General features: G+C 46.9%; 2 protein-coding genes across 3 annotated transcripts; one reads left to right on the top strand and one right to left on the bottom strand.

Annotated features, from left to right (window-relative positions):
- Window positions 1-9,311: 9,311 nt before the first annotated feature.
- DUSP18 (dual specificity phosphatase 18) lies at window positions 9,312-15,334 on the bottom strand. 2 transcript variants are annotated; one of them, XR_010729276.1, is made up of 3 exons: window positions 14,953-15,334; window positions 10,473-11,972; window positions 9,312-10,268 (listed from the first exon to the last, which is right to left on the bottom strand). XR_010729276.1 is itself a non-coding variant. In XM_066260146.1 (2 exons), exon 2 carries the CDS (start codon window positions 11,901-11,903, stop codon window positions 11,337-11,339), a length of 567 nt encoding a protein of 188 aa, XP_066116243.1. In that variant the 5' UTR covers window positions 11,904-11,972; window positions 14,953-15,334; the 3' UTR covers window positions 9,312-11,336. The 2 variants fall into 2 exon arrangements, 1 of the variants encoding a protein (XP_066116243.1); XM_066260146.1 differs by having other exon boundaries at window positions 9,312-11,972.
- On the top strand, window positions 14,779-23,449 carry C2H5orf52 (chromosome 2 C5orf52 homolog). Its single transcript, XM_066254465.1, has 5 exons — window positions 14,779-14,879; window positions 15,112-15,222; window positions 15,335-15,732; window positions 19,164-19,273; window positions 23,261-23,449. The coding sequence occupies exons 1-5, from the start codon at window positions 14,779-14,781 to the stop codon at window positions 23,447-23,449; spliced, it is 909 nt and encodes a 302-aa protein (XP_066110562.1).
- The last annotated feature ends 673 nt before the right edge of the window (window positions 23,450-24,122 follow it).

Genomic DNA, 24,122 nt, shown 5'->3' with positions numbered 1-24,122 from the left:
GCTCCTGTCTCACTTCTCTCCTTGGTCCCCTCCTTCCAGCCTCACTGACTTCCTTTAAGGCCCGCTCACCAGGCCTTGCACATGCTGGTCCCTCTGTCTGGCGTCCTGTCCCTACATATTTTTCTCCCTTTCATGGTTAAAACCCTTGCTTGGGGGAGAAAACCCAAACATGCAACTCTCTTAAAAAAAATATATATATATATATATATATATAAATATATAATATAATTAAATATCTATATTTAATTAACAAAAAGAAAAGAAAAACTAAAATAGGAAGGGTCTTGACAAGGGATCATACCCAGGGCTATGGTACAGTGGGCAAGGAATCAGGGTGGCTTCGTGGAAGAGGCAGCACTCAGCAGGGAAGACCTGGTGGGCTGGCCCAGGGGCCTTGTAGGGGCGCAGGGCTGTCCTGTTGAGAACCTACCTATAACAGCAGTCCTAACCCTTAGAGCTAGCCCACCCCCCCACCCCTGGCTGACTGACCAAATTCAGCTTTATCACTTCTCATCCTTTCTTTGGCCCTGTGTAATTAAGTCTCCCCACCCAGCTGCCTTTGCTGGAGACTGCCTATTAATACCCGTAAGGTAGCTCAGTTGGTTGGAGCATCACCCCAATACACCAAGGTTGTAGGTTCAATTCCCAGTCAGGACACAGACAAGAATCAACCAATGAATGCATAGATAAGTGGACCAAGCAACTGAGGTTTCTCGTTGTCTCTCTTCCTCCCTCCTTCTCAAATAAATAAATAAATAAATAAATAAATAAATAAAACAAAAAACAAACAAACAGAAAAACATAAGGACCCTGCCTAGATTAGGGGAAACTGGGACCTAACCCTGCTCTGCCCACCTCACTGTGTACTTTAGGTAGGTAGCGTCCCTTCTTTGAGCCTCAGTTTTCATATCTGAAAATGGGGCTGATGAACCCCATGGAGAGGGTTCCAGTGAGGAGCCCAATGGGCAGGGGCAGGAAAAAAGAGGGGTGATGGTATCAGCTGGCTTGGCCCCCATCAGGGCTATCATCTCATCCACTTTCTCTGAAGTGCTAGGCCCATCTGGAAAGTGGAGACTCCCCTTTTTGTGTGAGAATGGGAGCTAGACTAGATTGGGGCGGGGATCTAGGGGGCCTGGGACTCAGGGAGGAATCAGTCATTCCTTCACACAACCAGAATTTAGGGAGGACTGCTATGCCAGCCATTGTTAGACAGGGCTGCATGAGGGGTGAGCCCAAGGCTGGGAAGGCCTGGGACTTAGCTGGCTCGGGAAGGATAGGTGTAGGGTTTCCTGGCCCTGGCCTCCACCCACACTGGCCTTGTGGAGGGAAGTGGCCCAGGCTGAGTCATTTACCACCCACCCTCCCTGTGACTCAGAGATGCCAGTGGCTCAGCCCCATACTAGTGTAGCCTGGGCACTTCCAGGATCCATTCTGTGGCTTGGACAGACAGGACAGGGAATAGACGGCTTTGGGTGGACAAAGCCTCCTAGTACCCAGGATCCTTTCCCGTTCAGGGGGGCTCACTGCAATAACAGGAGCCTCCCTACGGCACCGTTGCCTGGGCTTCTGGCCCAAGTGGAATGCTTGGCTTAAGAGTGACCTTCCTGCCCTGGCCAGGTAGCTCAGTTGGTTAGAGCTACACCAAGGTTGCGAGCTTAATCGCTGGTCAGGACACATACAGGAATCAACCAATGAATGCATAAATAAGTGGAACAACAAATTGATGTCTCCTTCTCCTTCTCTCTCTAAAAAAAAGTAAATAAATAAATTTATTATTATTTTTTTTTTTATTAAGTGAGAAGCAGGGAGTCAGAGAGAGGCTCCTGCATTCACCCCAACTGGAATCCACCCCACAAAGCCTCCTACGGGGTGATGCTCTGCCCTTCTGGAGCCCTTCCTCCATTGCTTGGCAACCGAGCTATTTTAGCGCCTTAGGCAAGGCCACAGAGCCATCCTTAGCACCCAGGGCCAACTGCTCCAACTTGTGGGAGGAGAAAAGAGAGACAGAGAGAGAAAAGGGAGAGGGGGAGGGGTGGAGAAGCAGATGGGCACTTGTCCTGTGTGCCCTGACTGGGAATCGAACCCAGGACATCCACACGCCAGGCCAACACTCTATCACTGTGCCAACCGGCCAGAGCCAAATAAATTGAAAAATTGAAAAAAGAGTGAGTTTCCTGTCAGATCAAAGCTAACCCCTGGCCCTGGCCGGTTGGCTCAGCGGTAGAGCGTCGGCCTAGCGTGCGGAGGACCCAGGTTCGATTCCCGGCCAGGGCACACAGGAGAAGTGCCCATTTGCTTCTCCACCCCGCCGCCGCACTTTCCTCTCTGTCTCTCTCTTCCCCTCCCACAGCCAAGGTTCCATTGGAGCAAAGATGGCCCGGGCGCTGGGGATGGCTCTGTGGCCTCTGCCTCAGGCGCTAGAGTGGCTCTGGTCGCAACATGGCGACACCCAGGATGGGCAGAGCATCGCCCCCTGGTGGGCAGAGCTTCGCCCCTGGTGGGCGTGCCGGGTGGATCCCGGTCGGGCGCACGCGGGAGTCTGACTGTCTCTCCCTGTTTCCAGCTTCAGAAAAATGAAAAAAGGAAAAAAAAAAAAAAGCTAACCCCTGATGGTTGTTGGGGTGGGGCGGGGAGGAATTGGAGCTATGCTTGATCCAACCACCCACAGAAAAATGAGGACATCTTGTTTTTTCTTGGCTTGGGACCAGATCAGGACCATCCAACATTAAGGTGATTTCTACAAGGTCATAGTTGAAGTCCTCCCTGTCACACCTCCCAGCAGTGGACACAGAGAGCACTCGACTGGGAATCAGAAAGCCTGGGTTTGACTCCCCTTTCTCATGGTGTGACTTGTATAGTCCCTCCTGGCTTCACAGTGCCACTGGGAGAGAAAATCACAGGGATAACCCGAAGGAAGGACTTAGAATGAATCCCATTGAGGGGCCACTGTCCCTCTAGGCTCTCTGCCTCTTACTAGTTTTATCACCTCAGGCAAGTCATTTCACCTCTCTGAGCCTCAATCTTTGTACCCAGTCCCTGATGTGAAGCATCCTCAGGATAACAGATGTCACCTTCCTTGGGAAGCTCTTCCCTACCCCATCCCTGCTCTGCCCCATGCCAAGCTGAGTTAAAGGTCACCGGGGCTCCCTGCACTTCTTCAGGCAGGGCCCTGTGCACAGTCCATTCTCAGAACTGGTTTGTCACCTTTTCTCCACCAGACTGGGCTCTGGGAAGGCTGAGACTGTCCTGCTCATGGCTGTTTTCCCAGCACTGGTACAGATGAAGTAGACAGCAGTGAATGTTAAGCAAGAGCAGGGGCCAGACCTGGGTTCAAATCCCACCTCTGGCATATCTAAACTGTGTGATCCAGGGCAAGGGCCTTCCCATCCTGTGGCTCTGTTTGTGAAGTGGGGCGGAAGTAGAACCTAACTCCATCTAGTTCCAAGATGCCAGAAGTGCTTAACAACAGTGCCTGGGACCTAATAGGGCCTCAAGAAATGTTAGTAGACTGACTCACCATAGATGCCTCCCAGTTCCTCCTCTAAGGCTTCTCATGCTAACCCCACCCCCAGCCTTCCACGGCACATTGAGAGCCCCTAGGGCACGCTCTTGCTGAGCAGAGCAGGATGGTTACCCCAGCTCCCACCCCCCTTGACCTGCCTTGGAGGAGGCTGGGGAAGCTGGTTCTGTACTGGGCATCCTGCCATTGTGAATTCAGAACAAAGCTGCTGCCTTGTCTCAGCCTCAGCTGCCAGGGGCCCCTCCTGCCCTTCCCAGGGGGCCCTACTTTCCTACCGAATCAGCTTAGGGATGCCAAAAACTCACACTGTTTGAGCTTGGTTGCAAATACTTCCTGAAAATAACACAAAACACAATGGAGAGCCATGGAAGGTTTGGAGCAGGCAAGAGCCGTGATGCTCAATAAACATTTCTTGATAATGGACCTTCAGTTAGGTCTGGATCCTACATGGGGGAGATATTGAAGGGGGAGGGAGACCAGGGAAGAGCTATTGTTGCGGTCCAGGTAAGCAGCAACAGTGGGGACAGTGTCATGGGAACAGCACGTAGTAGCATCGGTTCTATTGATTTGGGGTAACAAATTATCCCCATACATTATGGCTCAAAGCACCAAATCTGAATTATCTCACAGTTTCTGTGAATCAGGAATTTGAGAGTGGCTTAGTGGAATAGTTCTGGCTTAGAGTCTGTTGGCAGGAGGCCTCGGTTCCTTGCCATGTGGGCCTCTCCACAGTGCTCTTTATGACATGGAGGTTGTATTCCACCAGAGCAAGAGATTCCAGATAGCAAGACCACAATGTCCTTTTGACCCAATTCCAAAAGTCATACTCATTTTTCTAATACTGTCATTTATTAGTTAATTCTAATATCTCCATTTCTCTAATACCTTATTGGTTACAGATCAACCCTATTCAATGTGGGTCCTCCCACCTTGACTATGGAAGGGCATGAATACCAGGAGGAGCAGATCAATGCAGTCATCTCTGAGGCTGGCTACGGCATCGGTGAATGTTGAGAGTGATTGAGGAGGACACAGGCTGGGGTCGTGGGGAATTAGTCTGGAAGTTTCCTGCTCCAAAGTGGAACATCTTGTCAGACACACTCTGCATCCTCCCTGACATGGTACTGTATAATGCTGGCCCACAGCAAGAACTTGGCAAATGCTTGCTTGGTGAAGGCTGAAGGCTTCTTTCTCTGCTCCCCTCTGTAGACAGGAGAAGGCTGTAAATCCTTGGTCTGGTATTTGAAGTCCTGAATGCTCTGATGTCTCCAAGCCCCTCTCTGTGACCCATCCAGCTGGAGGCTATATGAGGTCATGCCTGCTCCTATGGCTGATGGAACCTTCCAGTATCTAGACCTCCCTCTGCCCCTTCTCTTAAGTTAAGTACTTCCAGCATCCCAGTGGGATAGATGTTGGCCCCACATTACCTGCTACCTGAATCAGGCATTTATTTTTGCATGTTTCAACTTTATTTGATAAAGAAACACTTATCCATGCATCTTTTTTAAAGACTTTATTTATTGATTAATTTTACGGGGAGGGGGCGGAATGAGAAATAGTTATTTCACTCTAGCTGTTTATTGGTTGCTTATCATACATGCCTTGACTCAGCAAGCCCAGGGTTTTGAACTGGCAACCTCAGCATTCCAGGACGGCGCTCCATCCACTGTGCCACCACCGGTCAGGCTGTCTGTGCATCTTATACTAGAGCCGTGATGGCAAACCTTTTTATAAAAACCGCCCACTTTTGCAGTGCTGGTCAACCTGGTCCCTCCTGCCCACTAGTGGGCGGTCCAGCTTTCATGGTGGGCGTAGAGAAGCAACCAAACGTCACTGCGATTGGCCCACCATGAAAGCTGGACCGCCCACTAGTGGGCCGGAGGGACCAGGTTGACCAGCACTGCAAAGTGGGCGGTTTTTATAAAAAGGTTTGCTGTCACTGTACTAGAGTCTAATACCAAACAAACCAATGCAGAGTTGCCCTATACCAGCAACCTCCTCAATCCTGAGACACCTCTGCCAAGTTTCCCCAGAACCCCATTTGAAAACCATAGGTCTAGTTCAATCCTTATTATCCATGGGAAGACACTAAAGCTTAAAGAAGAGGAAGAACCATGAGAACTGTCTTAGTCCGTTCTGGCTGCTATTATAAAACACACCCGACTGGGCGGCTTATAAACAGAAATTTCTCACAGTTCTGGGGGCTGGAAGCTGGAGATCAGGTTGCCAGCATGATTGCGTTAGAACCCTCTTCGGGATCACAGACTGTTTGTATCCGTACTTGGCAGGAGGGACGAGCTATTTCTCTGGGGTCTCACTTATAAGGGCACTGATCCAATTCAAGAGGCATCATTCTTATAACCTTATCATCTAATCACCTCCCAAAGTCCCCACCTCCTAATACCATCACCTTGGTTTTAGGTTTTTAGCATACGTTTTTGGGGGATACATTTAGACCATAGCAATGAACTTATACAAAGAGGAAGCAGCAGAATGGAATTCTGCCATTTCCTGCTCCCCACTCTGCTGCAAGGAACAGAGCCAGAGTGTGAAGTTATGGATGTGTTTAGGGTCCAGTCTAGACTCACAGGGAGTGTCTGCCATAAGAAGGCAACAGCTGGGTATCCCCTAGCTTGGTCAGCAAACATTTTTTTTCTTCAGAGGAAAGGCATTACAGATATTTTGCCAAGGGTAAGTCTAGAAAGATTTGTAAAAGGACTTTATGTGTGTTTAAAACTTTCTGCTCTAGGCCCTGGCCAGGTGCTCAGTTGGGTGGAACATCATCCCAATGCACCAGGGTTGTAGGTTTGATCTCCAGTCAGGGTGTATGCAGGAATCAACCAGTGAACGCATGGGTGGGTGGAAGAACAAATTGATATTTCTGTCTGTCTCTCTTACTTTCTCTCTAAAATCAATAAATTTTTAAAAAAAAAAATTTTTTTTTTTTTATTTTTCTGAAGTTGGAAACAGAGAGGCAGTCAGACAGACTCCCGCATGCGCCCGACCGGGATCCACCTGGCACGCCCACCAGGGGGCGATGCTCTGCCCATCTGGGGCGTTGCTCTGTGGTGACCAGAGCCATTCTAGCGCCTGAGGCAGAGGCCATGGAGCCATCCTCAGCACCCGAGCCATCTTTGCTCCAATGGAGCCTCGGTTGCGGGAGGGGAAGAGAGACACAGAGAGGAAGGAGAGGGTGAGGGGTGGAGAAGCAGATGGGCACTTCTCCTGTATGCCCTGGCCGGGAATCGAACCCAGGATTCCTGCACGCCAGGCCAACGCTCTACCACTGAGCCAACCAGCCAGGGCAAATTCTTTTTAAAATTTAAAACTTTCTGCTTTTGAGTGTCTCGTGGCACCTCCAAGAGGCAAGTAGAACAGCATATTATTCCAGGTCCTCTGAGAAACAAACACAAAGATGGGATGAAAAGTGTAAGGATTTTATGAGAGCAAACATTTGTGAAGGAAAATGGGAAGGGAGTAGGGTATGATGCAAGTCTGACTCTGAAGGAGAGAGGGAAGGTATTGGTTGAAAGTGTTCTTGACCATGCTGCTGTCTAAGGAGGGTTCTGCAAGGCCATCAGGGTTCTTGAGATAAAGAAATCAATCAGAAGAGTCTCATGTGTCCCTGAAAATGGGCCTGCCTTGCTAGTAGTCTCTACTGCCATGCTAGTAGACTCAGGAACTGGCTAGAAGGAGCTTGGGATGTCTAGCCTCAGCATAAACATGGTGATGGATTTAAGAGAGCCACATTTGGGGCCCATGGTCAGTTTTCTTTTTTTTTTCTTCCTGTAATTAGAGGCCTCAGGGGCACATTCTCATGGCTACCACAATGGCATTGTGACTCCTATTTTACAGAGTAGGCAGAATTCCTGAAAAACTCCAGGGTCTGTGTGAAGTCATAAAGCAGGATGAGAATCCACAACTCAACTCTCATCCTAAGCTCCTTTTTAGGCAATATAGGTCCTCAGTCCAGAGATGGAAGTTGACGAATTCTTAGGGCATTTGGACTTAACATCCTAGGATAGGTAAGCAGGGTTGTGTACCTCAGAGTCAAGAGCTACCGGTCACTGGGATTTGTAATGCGATCACCATCTCGACAGAGGTCATTCAGGAAAACCCCCAGGGGCACCAGCGTGTTCCTATTTTATAATACAGGGTATTATAAACTTCCCTATTTTATAATACAAGGTATTATAAACTTCACAGAAACATCTCAAACCAAATTTAATTGACTTTAGTTCATCATAGAGAGAGATTCTGCACTTTAGGAGTGGGAATGTTAAAGGTTCATAAAATGAAAGGGACCTGGTATACCTTCTTCAAGCCAAGATGTTGGGTTTGTGAGGATCATTTTATTCTCCCCTATGATAGAATTGCATTAAAACTCCAACATGAACTTCTTTTCCTAGGTTGTCTGAGTAAAGGAGCCGTCTACTCTGCATCTAAAAGGAACAAAATTAACTGTTTGGGAAAAGGACTTGGACCCTCTCGAGAGCCCTTCATCTCAACCTCTTTTACTTAAGATGTGAAATCCTGGCCCACCTGGTCCAATTCTGAATTTCAAAACTATAACTTAAAAAGGAGGATCCAAAATTATATATTTTTAACTATAAAAATGTGTAGAAGGAAATATACCACAATACCAAAATGTTAACTCGGTCACTGCTTGAAGATAGTATTGTAGGTAAACCACATTTGTTTCCCTTTTCCCACAAATGAGCATGTGTTTTTAAAAATAAACTTCTTAGGGCTCTAGTGCTAAGATACAGTAAGCATAGTCTGTTGTTCCCCACCCACCCCCACCAATACAACTAAAAACCCTGGACAGAATGCATGAAGCAGCTGAGGACGCTGAAGAAAAAATGGTAGGTGGATTGGGAAAGGACTTGAAATATAAACCAGTGTCTATAATCATTGGGTCTATAATCTTCATACATCAGGACAGTTAACTCTTTCGAGGACCGGTGGTTGAAAAACACTAGTATAAACAATTGGGTGGTGAGTTTCCTGTTTTGTTTCTTGTTCCTTCATCTCCCAGCCTGGTCTCAAAGGCAGTGTGAATCCTGGAACTGTGCACTGGACACAGAAAGAAAAACTCCAAGAGAAGCCCTATCTTTATGGTCTGAGAAAAAGGAAGCAGGGCCCCTCCCATCAGGACAGACAGAATGAGGAAAATCCTTTTTTTTCTTTTCCATCTGGCCCTGCCCCCAGGCAAGCCTCCTACTAAAGTTGAAACTTGGCAGCAGCAATGGCAGTGGCATCTGGGAAAGCACCTAAAATTCTGAGGGGAATCCTTTTCTCTGACCAAAAGAACTGTGTCCTGAAGAATGTGGATGTGTGGAGGAAGCCCCATTTCCTTTTCTCTTTCTTCATCTTGTCACTTAGCCCCAGAGCAGATCATTACAGAATGTATGTAGCAGAGCAGGGAGACTAAAGGCCCTGATTTCTAGCTGGAGGACTAGAGAATGAGTGGTCTTGAAAACTGGACATTGGGGGTGGGAGGTCATGGAAAGGGAACTTAACTTAAGAAATGGATCCCATAGAGTTGCAATATGAACTGCTAGGCTCATGTGCATGGGTCTGACTCTAAACAGTATTCCAATGGCTTTGAGAACTAAACTTTCAGGTAGATCACTCAGATTTCAGACTGGCCCCTTGGCGGTACAAGCTTAGGACAGATGACTTACCATATTTTTCGCTCCATAAGGCGCACCTGACCATAAGACACACCTAGGGTTTTAAGGAGGAAGATAAGAAAAATATATTCTGAACCAAATTGTGTGTTAAACTATTTAATAAAATATACCACAATAATATTTCAACAATGTAAACTCAACAGCAGTATTAACAACCATTAGCACTGTTATTAACAAATGAGAAGAGACTTTAATGTTCAAATACTCTTCTAGTTGTCTGGGAACCCACAGCAGCTAAAAAAAGAACATTCACTCCATAAGACGTACGGGCATTTCCCCTCCACTTTGGGGGAAAAAAGTGAGTCTTATGGAGTGAAAAATATGGTACATTGTTAAGTTTTTAAAAACAAACTGGTATTGGAACTCTGATCCTGTTAAAAAAAACTCAACTAAGTAAGTTTTAAAAGATTTTATTGGCTTTATTCAAATATTTATGAATTGAGCAGCATTTGATGAACTGTACAAAATAAAAGACCTTCACAGGGAAATGGGAGCAGGAGCAAGGAAGTTAGCCTAAGCAAAAAAGTGGGTTTGTTAGCAAGGTTATTGGGGATGGCAGGGTCTTTCAGGGAGGTTACTTAACTAGTGCTGATCAGGCAATTATTGATTGGTTGGTTTAAGATTACATTTCTGGAAGAGCTGAAACTGTAATTAAGTCTTGATTTGGTAACATGGGGTTTAGCACAAATGACTCCATTTTGGACCTGTTGTCTTGTTTTTTAACAGCCCACAGCAGGCAGATCATAACTGAACCTAAATGGGTCAACTGCTTCCTAAAACAAAAACTCAAAAATTTCCAAAGGATTTAAACAAGACTTAAGAGTCTCATAATATAATATTCAAATGTCCAGTATACAACCCCCAATTTTTCTAAATACAAAGAGCCAAGAAAGTCTGAACACTGAGATGACCCAGATTTTGGAATGATCAGAAAAAGACTTTAGAAATGAAAAGATATAAAAAGGCCCAGTAGAGGAAAATAAGATATAGAAAATAACCAAATAGAAAATTTTAAACTAACAAAATATAATAATCAAAATTGGAAAATATGCCTGACCTGTGGTGGCGCAGTGGATAAAGCATTGACCTGGAAATGCTGAGGTCACAGCTTTTGGTCAAGGCACATATGGAAGTTGATGTTTCCAGCTCCTCCCCCCGTCTCTCTCTCCTCTCTCTCCCTCTTTGTCTCTCTCTCTCTCTCCTCTCTAAAAATGAATAAATAAATAAAAATTATAAAAAAAAATTGGAAAATATACTGGATGGCATTAGTGGCAGAATGGAGATGATGGAGGAAAGAGTCTGTGAACTAGAATCAATAATTGGAATGACTACTGATTTCTAGTAAGAAACTGTAAAGCCCAGAATGAAATGGTAGATTTTTAAAAAGCTGAAGAAAACTGTCAATTGAGATGTCTATATCCAGCTAAAACAACTGTTAGGAACAAAGACAAGGCTGGTGGGGGATTGCCAAGGGCACTCTGAGAACTTATTTTGTACAACAGCACTCAAAAGTTTTATATGGTGGAATGCTTTCTTTGAAAATTATCTTATGCATAAATCCAATCCAAAAACCAGAGTTGGGTCCCTATGGTTGAAGGTGGAAGCAGGACTGGCCTGGGGCCCCTAGGTCTCCCAAAGCACCACTGAAGGTCACTTATCCAGTAGAGCGGCACTTACTGTGAAAAGCAAGGAGGTGCATGATATTTAAGGCTCTGGCTTTGGATTTGAAAGAACAAGGTGGGATTGTGGCAGATTCATTTCTGAGTTAGTTGATCTGGGGGAAGGCCACAGAATTCCAGTCTTGCCATATGCTTTGTGTGCTGGTTCATTTGACCTGGACACTACCTGCCTTACTCACTCTCTGGCCAACTGCTAAGACATGTCAGAGGGTAGAAAACTTATCTTCGCCATCCTACATTTAGTGAGTTTAACCTTTAACAATATGGATCATAAGATTAAAAGTTACAGTACACTTCCTTTTCTATTACTCTGATAAAAGGCATCATCTGTTTTTTCTGTATCACAAAAGTGGGATGTTTAAGTTCAGATCTTAGTGTAGGATCAACAGCAAATCTGGGCTTCTGACATTTCTACCCCAGTGCAGGGGCTGGTGGCATGGCTCACAGGGGAACCATCAAATGGACCTCCTTTTCATAGATGTCAGGGATCACTCCCACAGGGGAGTTGACCATGTGCACGGTATTCTTGCCAAAGAGCTGGAACTCATAGTGGATGAGCTGCTCCCAAAAGCCGCTATTGGGCCGGATAATGGGCCGGCATGACTTGGTCCACGTGTGAGCATCCAGCAAGGACATGGCATGGTACTTCATGAGGTAGGCGAGGCAAAGGGCAGCTGAGCGGCTCACACCAGCCGTGCAGTGGAGCAGTGTGCGTCCCTGCTTCATCTCAACACTGTGGATGTGATCAGCAATGGAGTCAAAGAAGTCACATAGACGCGACACAGGTGTATCAGCTATAGGCACCTGTATATACTGAATGTCCTCAAATAAGGTATTCACCACCGCCACTGAGACATTGATGACTGTGGTGATCTGGTTACTGGAGAGCATAAGTTTGTTGTTGGCGGCCACCCCACTGCTGATATACAGGCTGCTGGTGATCTGTGAGAGACCACTGACCGAGGGCTGTCGGAACTGAACCAGGAAGGGACATGGAGATGCTGTCATCAGGCTGGTGGTTAGCGGCCAGTGAGACCTAAAGGCTGAATCTTTCTGCTAGGCTGTATCCATGGAAAACTGCAAGGAGGGAGAGAATGTTTAGAAAGCAGGAGCCGCCTGGCCTGTGGTGGCGGAGTGGATAAAGCGTGGACTTGGAACACTAAGGTCACCAGTTCAAAACTCTGTGCTTGCCCGGTCAAGGCACATATGGGAGTTGATGCTTCCTGCTCCTCCCTCCTTCTCTCTCTCTCTCTCTCTCTCTCTCTCTCTCTCCCCTCTCTAAAAAATGAAAAAATAAAGTCTTTAAAAATAAATAAATAAATTATGAGAGCAGGAGCCTAGATGGGCCAGCAGGCCAACTCCAAGAGATTTCTAAGAAATAAATTGATGGGCCAATAGCAGGATTTCTCAAGGTGGTCCTCTGACCATCATAGTAGAAATAATCCAGGGAACTTATTAAAAATGAAAATACTCAGGCTCTTCCGTAAATCCACTGAGTAGGCTGTAGGATGAGGAACATGAATCTACATTTTCAGCATGCTTCTCAATAAACCTAATGTGTACTGTAGGACAAAGGACACTTCCTGAGCCTGGCTCTGAAGGCTTCCCTTGAGGGGCCCCACATTTCTAGCTGGACAGGCTGCCCTGTGTCCCGCAGTTGAGCCTTGGACTAACTCCAGGTAGGCTTACACAGCCCTCTTCTCTCTTCTTTTTAATATCCTCTCTTTCCTTCCAGCCCCTCTAAGTGGGAACCACTAACATGGTCTCCCTCCTCTTCTTAGACTCTGAACCAATGACACAAAACCACAAAGCCCACTGCGCTAGGAGTCAGTGGTGGTTTAAGAGAGAGGAAGGTCTTAGCTCCCCCTAAGAACCAGCTCTTTGAAGAGACAAAAGGTGCCCACGAGCAATATTCCTACATCATTAACCACCTTCCTGCACCTTGCCTCTAAGGATGGAGAAGGGGGTCGCTGAAAGCTTCTGGGAGGCCAGCATAAGGCCACCATAAAACCCCTTGATGACAAGTGCAGAAAAGCAAAGGGGCTTCAGGTAGACAAACTATACCAGCATGATGCTGTGTATAGCAGGACTGTGCCGTGCATTCAAAGGTAGGAGAGAACCCCGATTCTCCTAAGAAATGCCGGGCCCCATAGTCTCCCAGTCTTGAACAAAGCTGTAAAAATAGCACATCTTCATGTGTTTCGCTGAAATGGGAACATTTGGATTCAGAGCACATCTCTCAAACCAAATGGCAGTCTTCATCCGGCACAAATAAATAAGGAGCTGAAGTTCTAGTCCCCTGCATACTGTGTTTCAGTGGCTGCCCACTGTCAGGATGAGATGAAATCCCTGAGCTGAGCTGTCAAGGCCACCTGGCTCTTGCTCTTCTCTCCAGTCTCCTATTAGCCTTCCCGATGTCCTGAAGGGCCTCAGCTGGGCTTAGCCACTTGTATAGCTCTACACAGATATTTGGCCCTCTCTGGCTTTTGCCAATCTCAATCCCTTTCTTTACAGGCTGGCCAGATCCTTATCTGTTACATTTAGCAGAGGACTGGTGAGCCTGCGGTCTTAGCCAAGGGTCACTTCCTGAGGGAAATCCCCCAGGACCACACCTCTTCTCAACATTTGATCAAGTCCCTGCTCCAGGCTTTCTAAGCCCTAGGTGCTCTCCTTTTTAATAACTTCCTTCCTAAAGATGTGGTTTTGCTTGGATTTGTGAGTTCTATTGGAACAGCACTGTCTATCTTTACTGTATAACCAGTGCCATGCTCTGTGTCCCCACAAGTAAGTGCTTAGTAAGTATTTGTTGAATGAGGGAATGTTTCCAACAACCACAACTCTGCCTTCTTAGAAGACTTAAGAGTTCCCTGGTCCCTGTCTGGGTGCCAAAAAAAAAAAAAAGAGTTCTCTGGCTATGTTTCTCTAGAATTTGGGGGGAGGGGCTGGATGAGATGAGTATGGTTCCTAAGCTGTTAGGGAGGAAGGACAAAGGCTGCATAGCAAATCCTACCTGCCAATACCCCAGAATCAAATGCATCAAGCTGATCCCAGAAACAGCAGATGGGGCTGGTTTGTCCCAAAGGTCATCCGAGAGCAAGGAAAAAGCCTCCCTCCCCCAATCCAGTTGAAAGCCTAAATTATCTGGGCCCTCCTCGTCCAACAACCCAGAGAGAAGTGGACAGACTCCCTCCCCCCCTCCCCCCAGTGCTCAGTGAAAAACAGGAATAGGGCAGACTGCTGTTTATCACAGTGACAAAAAGTTACAGAGGAGACACTGCTCTTGAAGGTAAGGGTAGTGACAGGAGTCATTTTCATTAGGTGATGGGGGATACTGAAGTGTACATGAGAGCCATGACCCCCTCTCTCATAGAACTCAGTCTAGTGGGAGAGACAGGCATTAAACAGGAAATTACAGGTGCAACAGAGCTGGAAAAGGGGGCAACAGTGCCTACCTTGTAAGGATCTTCTCATTAAACGAGATAACCCAGGTAAAGTATTTAACACAGGGCTAAGCATAGAGTGAAACCCTCCTAGAAATGGTAACTATTGTTGCTGTTGTTAGGGAAGTTAACATACACAGAATTAAAAGGGTGAAGACTAAAGGGATTTACTTCTGGTCCAGGGCTAAGAAGTTGCAAAGATTGCCTGAAGAAATGACACAAAGATCTGCAGAACGTTTAGAGTGAGGGGGAGGGAGCTGTAGAAACAGCACTGCACTGCTGCTTAGTTTCACGTTTTATAGCCTACAAAGCCTTTGGTGCCCCTTACGCAACATAAAAGGCCTATGTCCTGGGCAAAGTGAAACAGAGAGGAGAAAGGATGTGTGTAGGGTCACAAAGCAAGGTCTGAAAGCCTGTCTTTCCAGTCTCATTATGTGTGGGAAATGTCGGCAAACGCCGCGGGGCGTTTGTTAATTCTGGGTTATAAGCAAGAACAAAGATCACGGGTATACAGGAGCGAGGCGCCACTTCCAGGGGAAAGCCAGTAGGTTTCCTGGGAAGTTGGCGTTGTAATGGGTTTCCTCATCTACTGGGTGTCAAAACCCACATAGTCTTACCTCTCTCCCGCTGGCGCGAGGGCAGGTCCGTTTAGGAAGCAACCGCGCCCGAAGTCTCGGAGGAGGTCTCGGGGAGAGAGAAGACGGGTCACGACCCGGAAGTCACGATCTTCGGAGGCCCAGCACTCTCATTTTCAAAGTAGTGCTCCATCGTCGCAGGGAGAAATCCGCCGTGCCGAGTCTTCGGAGAAACCCCGGCCTCGTCTCCCGCCCAGACTCACCCAGTTACCCGCCCCACGATCACGCGACGGCCACTGTCGTCCTAGTCGAGTAGGGTCAGCACAGCGCGGGTAACCCACTCTAGCCTCAGAGCCCATCTCCATGGCAATGCGCCGTAACGCACCACGGCAACCGCCGAGGGACAATCTTGCTGCGTCTTCAGCATTCTGGGCTCCGCTCACGTCCGATCTTCCTGGTCCCTCCCTCTTCGCTCGTCTCCGGAGCAACAAGTTGTGCTCAGCTTACTGCGTCTGCGCAGGGACTCACTCCTTGTCTGCGCGCGTCGAGCGAGTGTGACTTCAAATCTTGCTCTCGTTTCCGAGTCGTTCCCTAGCATGGAGAACGCGACTACCCAGCAGCGTAGGTCCTCGGTCGCACGGGACTTAAGGTCGTCCACAGCCAGTACGACCGCCAACAAGACGACCACCTCTTCTGGCACCTATCCGGCCTCAGCCGTCTTCCCGCGCCAAAAGCGCAAGAACCTTCAGGATATCAACTCAGGGACCCGGCCACAGATCCGCATCGTGCGGCCGCAGACCGCGCAGCCTCTAGTGCTCCTTAGGTGCGGTCCGGGTGCCCAGAGCGTTCGGCAGACACTAGCAGACACCGGGGCCCTTGAGGGAGCCCGAACTCCCTCAGACCCCCGTTCCCTCAGCTGGTCCCTGGGACCCTGGCTATGTCTCTCCTAGAGTCCGGCTCTTTCCTAGAGCCCAGGAGAGTCTGGATTCCTCACCAACCTGGGCCTGAGCTCCTTCCCTGTCCAGCTCCTCACACCGCCAGGAGCCCGAAACCCCTCATCCCAGACTCCGGGGAGAAACCGGAAATCCCACCTTCAACCCACGTATCCACCAAAAGGAGGTCCCGGCCCTGTAGTCTCCCAGGCTTAACATCGTGTAGCCCTGGGGTCCTGAGCGCCCTTTAGGCTGAGCCTTGAACTTCCTTAGAGCCAGGCGAGGCGCAGGTCCCCTCTCCTCAGCCTCTACGTTTCCCAGTGGTCCTGGGAAAACCCCCAGTTCTCTCAGCCCCAATCCCCCACAAACCCGTTTCCCCTCCCCACTTCCACTTCACAGCCCCTGCCAGCATTCTCCAGGCTCGCACAGAGGCCTTACTTTGGAAGACAAGTTGGTTCAAAATGACCATTTATTACTTAAAAGGGAATATTTCCAGTCACTGCCTCTTTGCATACCTTCCCAGGAAGTATTGGTAAATTTGCTGCACCCTGAATGGGCGGAGAGTTTTATGTGTCTTTAAATATTTTAAGTCTTTAAGAAATATTTTTTGTCGGGCCCTGGCCGGTTGGCTCAGTGGTAGAGCGTGGGCCTGGCGTGCAGGAGTCCCGGGTTCGATTCCCGGCCAGGGCACACAGGAGAAGCACCCATCTGCTTCTCCACCCCTCCTCCTCCTCCTCTCTTTCCTCTCTGTCTCTCTCTTCCCCTTCCGCAGCTAAGGCTCCATTGGAGCCAAGTTGGCCCAGGCACTGAGGATGGCTCCATGGCCTCCACCTTAGGCGCTAGAATGGCTCTGGTTGCAACAGAGCAACGCCCCAGATGGGCAGAGCATCGCCCCCTGGTGGGCATGCCAGGTGGATCCTGGTCGGGCGCATGCGGGAATCTGTCTGCCACCCCTTTTCCAAAAAATATATATATATATATATTTTTTGTCTTTTTTTACAAAAACAAGATTTGGGAGACTTGTATGTGAGCATCTTGATCTCTAAACCAACCTTTTCCATTACCTCGTGCCTTTGTTGTCAGAAAAATGTCAATTGGAGATTGAGGCCATTTGTTTCTACTAGTTTGTGAATATAAAAAACATTCATAAAACCATGGTCTCAAATTGGCTGAAAATTAATTAGAAATTTTTTTTTTAATATTCTACTTATTGATTTTAGAGAGGACAGAGAGAGAGAGAAAGGTGAGGGGAGGAGCAGGAAGCATCAACTCCTAGTAGTTGCTTCTCATATGTGCTTTGACCAGGCAAGCCTGGGGTTTCGAACCAGCGACCTCAGTATCCCATGTCAATGCTCTATCCACTGCACCACCACAGGTCAGGCTTGATGAAAGATTTTTTAATCCTTCAAAGTATTTTCTTTTAAAAATTGTCTTTTTGTCCTATGAAAGTAGTGTACACTTATAGAAAAATCAGACAAAATAGACAAGCAAAATGAATGGCCAGAGACAATCACTGTTAACATTTTGGTGTATATTACTCCTGATCCATTCATAGATGTACGTACTACAACATACTTACACAGCTTGACCAGGCGGTGGCGCAGTGGATAGAGCCTCGGACTGGGATGCGGAAGACCCAGGTTCGAGACCCCGAGGTCGCCAGCTTGAGCACAGGCTCATCTGGTTTGAGCAATAAAAAATCTCACCAGCTTGGACCCAAGGTCGCTGGCTCCAGCAAGGGGTTACTCGGTCGGCTGAAGGCCCGCGGTCAAGGCACATATGAAAAAGCAATCAATGAACAACTAAGGTGTCTCAACGAAAAACTGATGATTGATACTTCTCATCTCTCTCCGTTCCTGTCTGTCTGTCCCTATCTATCCCTCTCTCTGACTCTGTCTTTGTGAAGAAAACAACAACAACAAAAAACATACTTACACATTTGGGGGGGGGGCAGGGAGAAATATCACCAATAATTCACTATTTTGTAGCCTGCTTTTCTCCCCACCTAATACACTGTGAATATCTGTTTTAGTCATAATTGCAGTTTTATTGTATGACCACAATTTATTCAGTTGCTTCCCTGCTGTACATTTAGTTTCCGAATTTTATTTTTATTTTATTTTATTTATTTTATTTTTTTTGAGACAGAGAGAGAGTCAGAGAGAGGGATAGACAGGGACAGACAGACAGGAACGGAGAGATGAGAAGCATCAATCATTAGTTTTTCGTTGCGTGTTGCAGCATCTTAGTTGTTCATTGATTGCTTTCTCATATGTGCCTTGACCGCGAGCCTTCAGCAGACCGAGTAACCCCTTGCTCGAGCCAGTGACCTTGGGCTCAAGCTGGTGAGCTTTTGCTCAAACCAGATGAGCCCGCGCTCAACCTGGTGACCTCAGGGTCTCAAACCTGGGTCTTCCGCATCCCAGTCCAACGTTCTATCCACTGTGCCACCGCCTGGTCAGACTAGTTTCTGAATTTTAGAAAGCAATTATTTTGAACTGGGCAAAAACATTTAAAGGTACATAATTGCAAAACCACTTCATGATGTAACCAAATTATCAAAAAGTGAAAACTCAGTGCCTGGTATTATTCATTTTTGACCAATACCTCATTTTGACCAAATCGTTATCTCTAGTTTCACCTGGCTTTATTTCACCCCACCCCACCCCACCCTATCCCACCTTATCCCATCCCATCCCATCCCATCCCATCTTCTACCTCTTACCCTCTACAGTCTTCTCAAATGTTTGTCCACCCCATACTTCCCTCACTTTGACTTTTTCCAAATGCCTTTTTCTTAGATTTCCCTATTAACCAACCTAACCTCTGTCCAAACTGTTTATTTTCTTTTTTCTGCTTTCTCTGACACCTTTTCCCCAAGACCCCCCTTAGACCTAGGCTCTGGAGCAAGTGCCCCCAACTCAGCTCCTCATAAATTTAGCCCTTTGAACCCTACCCTACAACTGTTGTTCCTCTTCTCTAAGACCCTACATTCCATTCCATCCTGCATTTTCTCCCTAAGATGGCTGCTCCAGCAGACAGTTCTGAGTCCTTGTTGACACTTCTCTTGTGGACTGTTCTTTCTACATCCTTCTTGGGATGGCTTTTCCTCTCAGCATCCAAGAAACTACCCCTTTAGTGCACATTTCCACAAGAAGAAACCTAGGCCTCCCTTGTTTTTCTGACAATTACAACAGCTTTGCCTCTCCCAGGAAACCTGGGGAGGATTCAGCTAATATCCCAGGACCCCATTATGTCAGTCCCTGTCCTAAACCTGGTCTCAGCCATCTCAGCCTGTACTGCCTTCCTCTGCCCCCTCCTGCTTAATGAATTCCAGTGAAGTAGCGGTGTCAAAGTATTTACCCAAGAGCCACTTATCTCGGGTGATTTTTCATGACAACCTCCGTATACAACGAATCTATGAGATGCAGGTAAATTTCTCACAAGCTTTTGTGTTAGAGGGTGTTAGTGGCCTGACCCATGTTCATTTCACTCTTCCTAATACCTTGGGAGAGGTTGCAGATCTTAGAGGTGATAGGGAGCCTCCAACATGCTCTAATGCAATTCCTATTTAATAGGGAAGACTGAGACTCTGGATTACTGATTTGCCCAGGTGTCACAGCTGTTCCTGTGGTGAGGGAACCTGGGAAAAAGATTTCATGTTTTGGCTCTGATGGCTTTTTTTTGTTTTTTTTTTTGTTTTTTTGTTTTTGTTTTTGTTTTTTTGTTTTTTTTGTGAGGGGAAGAGAGATAGTGAGGCAGACTACTGCATGTGCCCCCAAGGAGATCTACCTGGCAGCCCCATCTGGGGCCAATGCTCAAGTACCGAGCTATCCTCAGTGCCTGAGGCTGACGTGCTCATGCATTGGACCAGTCGAGCCACTGGCTGCAGGAGGGGAAGAGGGAGAGAAGGGGAGAAAGAGGGGGAGAGAAGCAGATGGTCATCTCTCCTGTGTACCCTGACTGGTAATCAAACCCGGGATATCTATAGGCTGGGCTGATGCTCCATCCACTGAGCCACTGGTCAGGACTATTTGTGGCATTTCCCCCCCTCAAAGCATTTTACCTTTCTATTTGGGGAATCTGTGAGTGGATTCCTACTTTCTTCCATAAAAAGAAGTATTAAATCCTAGAGCTTGAAGTGAAATCAACACAGTTTGGTCAGTTTTTTCCTTTAGGGATTATCCTCCATTTTTCATATGAGATTTGAGGCTCTTCTACTTTTTTTTTTTTTTTTAAACTTTATTTATTTTTATTTTTTTTAACAGAGGCAGAGATAGACAGGGACAGACAGACAGGAAAGGAGAGAGATGAGAAGCATCAATCATCAGTTTCTCGTTGCGCATTGCGACTTCTTAGTTGTTCATTGATTGCTTTCTCACATGTGCCTTGACCGTGGGCCTTCAGCAGACCGAGTAACCCCCTGCTGGAGCTAGCGACCTTGGGTCCAAACTGGTGGGCTCTTTGCTCAAGCCAGATGAGCCCGCGCTCAAGCTGGCGACCTCGGGGTCTCGAACCTGGGTCCTTCCGCATCCCAGTCCGACGCTCTATCCACTGCGCCACCACCTGGTCAGGCTCTTCTACTTTTTGTGTATGGATAAACCAGGGTTTGACCTGCTTAGCTGAAAGCCCTCAGAAGAGGAGGGAAACCACAGTACCATTACCCCACAGACTCTGATTGATAACTCATTAAATGTATCTCTAGGGCCTGCTTAGGACAGGCACTGGGAAGAAAATAGTGAATATGAGGGGTTCCAAAAATGTATTCATTTCTTAAAGCAGAGCAGGCAGCCCAGAGTTGTCCCCTTCTTGACTCTTGAGCTTCCTGCCATGTTACAGCACCAAATGTGGATGGGCCTATGGGATTCTGGCAGAAAAGAATGGGAGAGGCTTAAGAAATGGTGCCTGATCTACTTCAGGGCCACAGAGAAGAGTAGAGGCCTGAGTGTTTATTGCTTTGCTAAACTTCCAGTTGCCTGCTGTAGTAGAAACAGGATGGACTTGGAGATGCGCAGGCCTTGGGAAACCACGTTTACTTCAGTACTGTTTTCTCCTTTGTAAAATAGGATCTATTAGGAGTCTTTCAGTTGCAGGTGACACAAACTGAACTTGGACTAGTTCAAGTAAAACAGAACCATGAGTTTACATAATCAAGGATGTCCCCACCACAAAGAATTACCTGGCCCTAAGTGTCAATAGTGCCAACGTTGAAAGACCCTGATTCATAGTAAAAGTCATGCTCAAGGTGAAATTGCTAGCATAGGCCAAAAAGCCTGCTAATACTATGGCGGTGAATCAGAAAATAGTGATACAAAGCAGCCACTTAACTTCTCAAAGGCTATATCAGCATTATCTCTGGTACATGATAAAAATATAGACTCCTGGGCCCCATCCAAATCCCACTAAGCTAGAATCTGTGGGCTCTACCTGCTCACAAAAATTAGGGGATCAGGGAACGTATAGATACTCCAGTACTTTCAGCCTTTTGTATAGTGCATTTTCACCAATGAAATAGAAGTTGGTTTTGCATCTCATTTGCATAATCAAAAACTTTATTTGACTTGTTTGCTTTTCTGATGTTCTTGTTTAATAAAAAAATCAAATCAAATGCTTTTTTTTATTGCTCCATATTCATTTTGAAATATCCCCTAATTTTTGTGAGCAGTATATATTTTTATCAAGTAACAAAGGTTTCCGATGCTCCGCCACTGATTTGAACTATGTTCTGCCACTCAGCCTCCATCTTTATCCTTTGATCCCAAGATCTACTCAGGCACTAATTCCCTGGGTCAAAAATTATGGCAACACTGACTGGCTTTATAGAGCACTTCTTACATGGTGCATGTTTTGAGACAAGGTCAGTGTTTAGAATCCCTAGGAGAATTCATTAAAGTGTGGACTCTTAAGGACTACCTCCTTCATGGTTCTGTTTCAACATGCCGAACACTTTCCCATCCTTTAAAACCGAACCCCCCAATTGTTATACCAACTCCCCATGAGGCTTTTCTTGCTATCTCCCTATTTTGAATTCTGTGCTTTTTTTAAAGATTTTTTTTTGTATTTTTTGTATTTTTCTGAAGCTGGAAACGGGGAGGCAGTCAGACAGACTCCCGCATGTGCCCGACCGGGATCCACCCAGCATGCCCACCAGGGGGCGATGCTCTGCCCATCCGGGGCGTCGTTCTGTTGTGACCAGAGCCATTCTAGCGCCTGAGGCAGAGGCCACGGAGCCATCCCTAGCGACCGGCTCCCCAGCGACCGGGCCATCTTTGCTCCAATGGAGCCTTGGCTGCGGGAGGGGAAGAGAGAGACAGAGAGGAGGGAGAGGGGGAGGGGTAGAGAAGCAGATGGGCACTTCTCCTGTGTGCCCTGGCCAGGAATCGAATCTGGGACTCCTGCAGGCCAGGCCGACGCTCTACCACTGAGCCAACCAGCCAGGGCCAAAGATTTTTTATTTATTGATTTCTGAGAGAGAGAGGGAGAGAAAGGTTGGGGGAGGGGCAAGGAGCAGGAAGGATCAACTCGTAGTTTCTTGTCTTATGTGCCTTGACCAGACAAGCCTGGGGCCTTGAACCAGTGACCTCAGCATTCCAGATTGATGCCTTACCCATTGTGCTACCACAGGTCAGGCTGAACTCTGCTTTTTATTATTATTATTATTAATTTTAGGGAGAGAGGATGGGAGAGAGAGACAGAGACAGGAACAAATATCTGTTCATGTATGTGCCTTGACCAGGGATTGAACCGGCAACCTCTGTGCTTCAGGATGATGCTCTAAACAACTGAGCTATCTAGCCAGGACTGAACTCTGCTTTTTAAAGGGATGTATTATTTTTTGTTGCTTAGAAATATTTGGGCATGTGTCCCATCTTCCTGACTATGCTGTAATTTCTTTGAAGACATGGAGCTGATTTTTCTTCGTATCCTTTCCACAGCTAGCTCATTGGAATAAAATAAACGAGATAGAGGATGGGCCTTCCCAGAACACGGTCTTGTCGGGGACAGGACAAAAATGATACAATAGAAGAAATAACTAGCGTTTAATGTGATGTAGGGGATGTCACACACAATATGTGGGAAGCACTTAATGAGTAATAGGGACAGGTGACAGGAATTAAAGAATGGGGAAGGGAAGGAACAAGGTGTATCCTTTCCCCACACCCTCCCCCACCTCTTTCAGTCTTCAAATAGACGTGTTAAGGTCAAAACCAGGCTCCTACGCTCAGACTGTCATAAGGTACCACAAGAGTTATCTAACTCAATGCCCACATTTTATAAATAGGGAAACTGAGGTTCCCTGTGAGTGAAATTATGGAATGTTGGGTCCAGCTGGCACATTTTCCACCCCATATCAACAAAACAGATGCCTATTATAAAGGAGTTTCTTCATCCTAACCTTATCTCTATTTTTTTGTAAGGTAAAAGCTTTAGAAAAGACCAAGAAAAAGGTGATCCGCTATTATGACCACCTGGAAAAAAAGTTCATGATGGACCAGCTCAGAAAGCTGGAGCGCTGGAAACGGGAATCTGCAGGCGTCCGGCAGTACCTGAATAGCATTCGTGCGCACAAGGTCCTTCCATCTAACAAGAAAAGCCAGCCATCCTAGTCAAGGCAGATGGTCTGCCCCAGGGCCATGACAACACTAGACTGACAGGAGGAGAAGGCGTAGAAGCTAGCCAGCCAACGCCCTTGTAGAACAACAATAAACTGAGACCAGCAGACTTGAGTGCAAAAACCAGCGCATCTTCTCATTTTCCTTGCCCTGCCCCATTCCCTCTGTTCCAGTGGAGGAGGTCCTGATATCCCCTAGTTACTTGAGTGGAGGAGGCTTTATCAAACCAGATTTCATGGTTAAAGCAAAGATTGACCATCAGTACACATGTGTCTGAGGTGAAATACCATGCCAGGTATACTGAGATAGTGGTACCTTAGGTGGGAAGGGCTCAGTAATGCCTAGCATTCATTCCAATGGTAAGGAGGTCAGGTTGGGGCATCAGACAGATCTGGGTCAAGTGCTATTTCTCCATCAGCTGTGTGATTTTATTCTGAATCTCTGAATGAATGGGGAAGTAGCTAGGGAACCTATCTCCAAGAACTGGCACGAGAATGTGGCATGCTTGGCTCGGGGCCCAACGTTTCCAATGACTCCCATCATGATGGCTCCACTTAGCTTCCAAACTTGCCAATCCTCACTCCATGGCCTGCCCACTGTCCCAACTACACCCCTAGAGCCCCCCACATTGTGCCTTTACTCACACAGGTCCCTTATCTAAAATGCC

Source organism: Saccopteryx bilineata, chromosome 2 (genome assembly GCF_036850765.1).
Source record: "Saccopteryx bilineata isolate mSacBil1 chromosome 2, mSacBil1_pri_phased_curated, whole genome shotgun sequence".
Lineage (NCBI taxonomy): Eukaryota > Metazoa > Chordata > Mammalia > Chiroptera > Emballonuridae > Saccopteryx > Saccopteryx bilineata.
The sequence above is the reverse complement of the archived record's forward strand: the minus strand, read 5'-3'. Positions and strand labels throughout refer to the sequence as shown.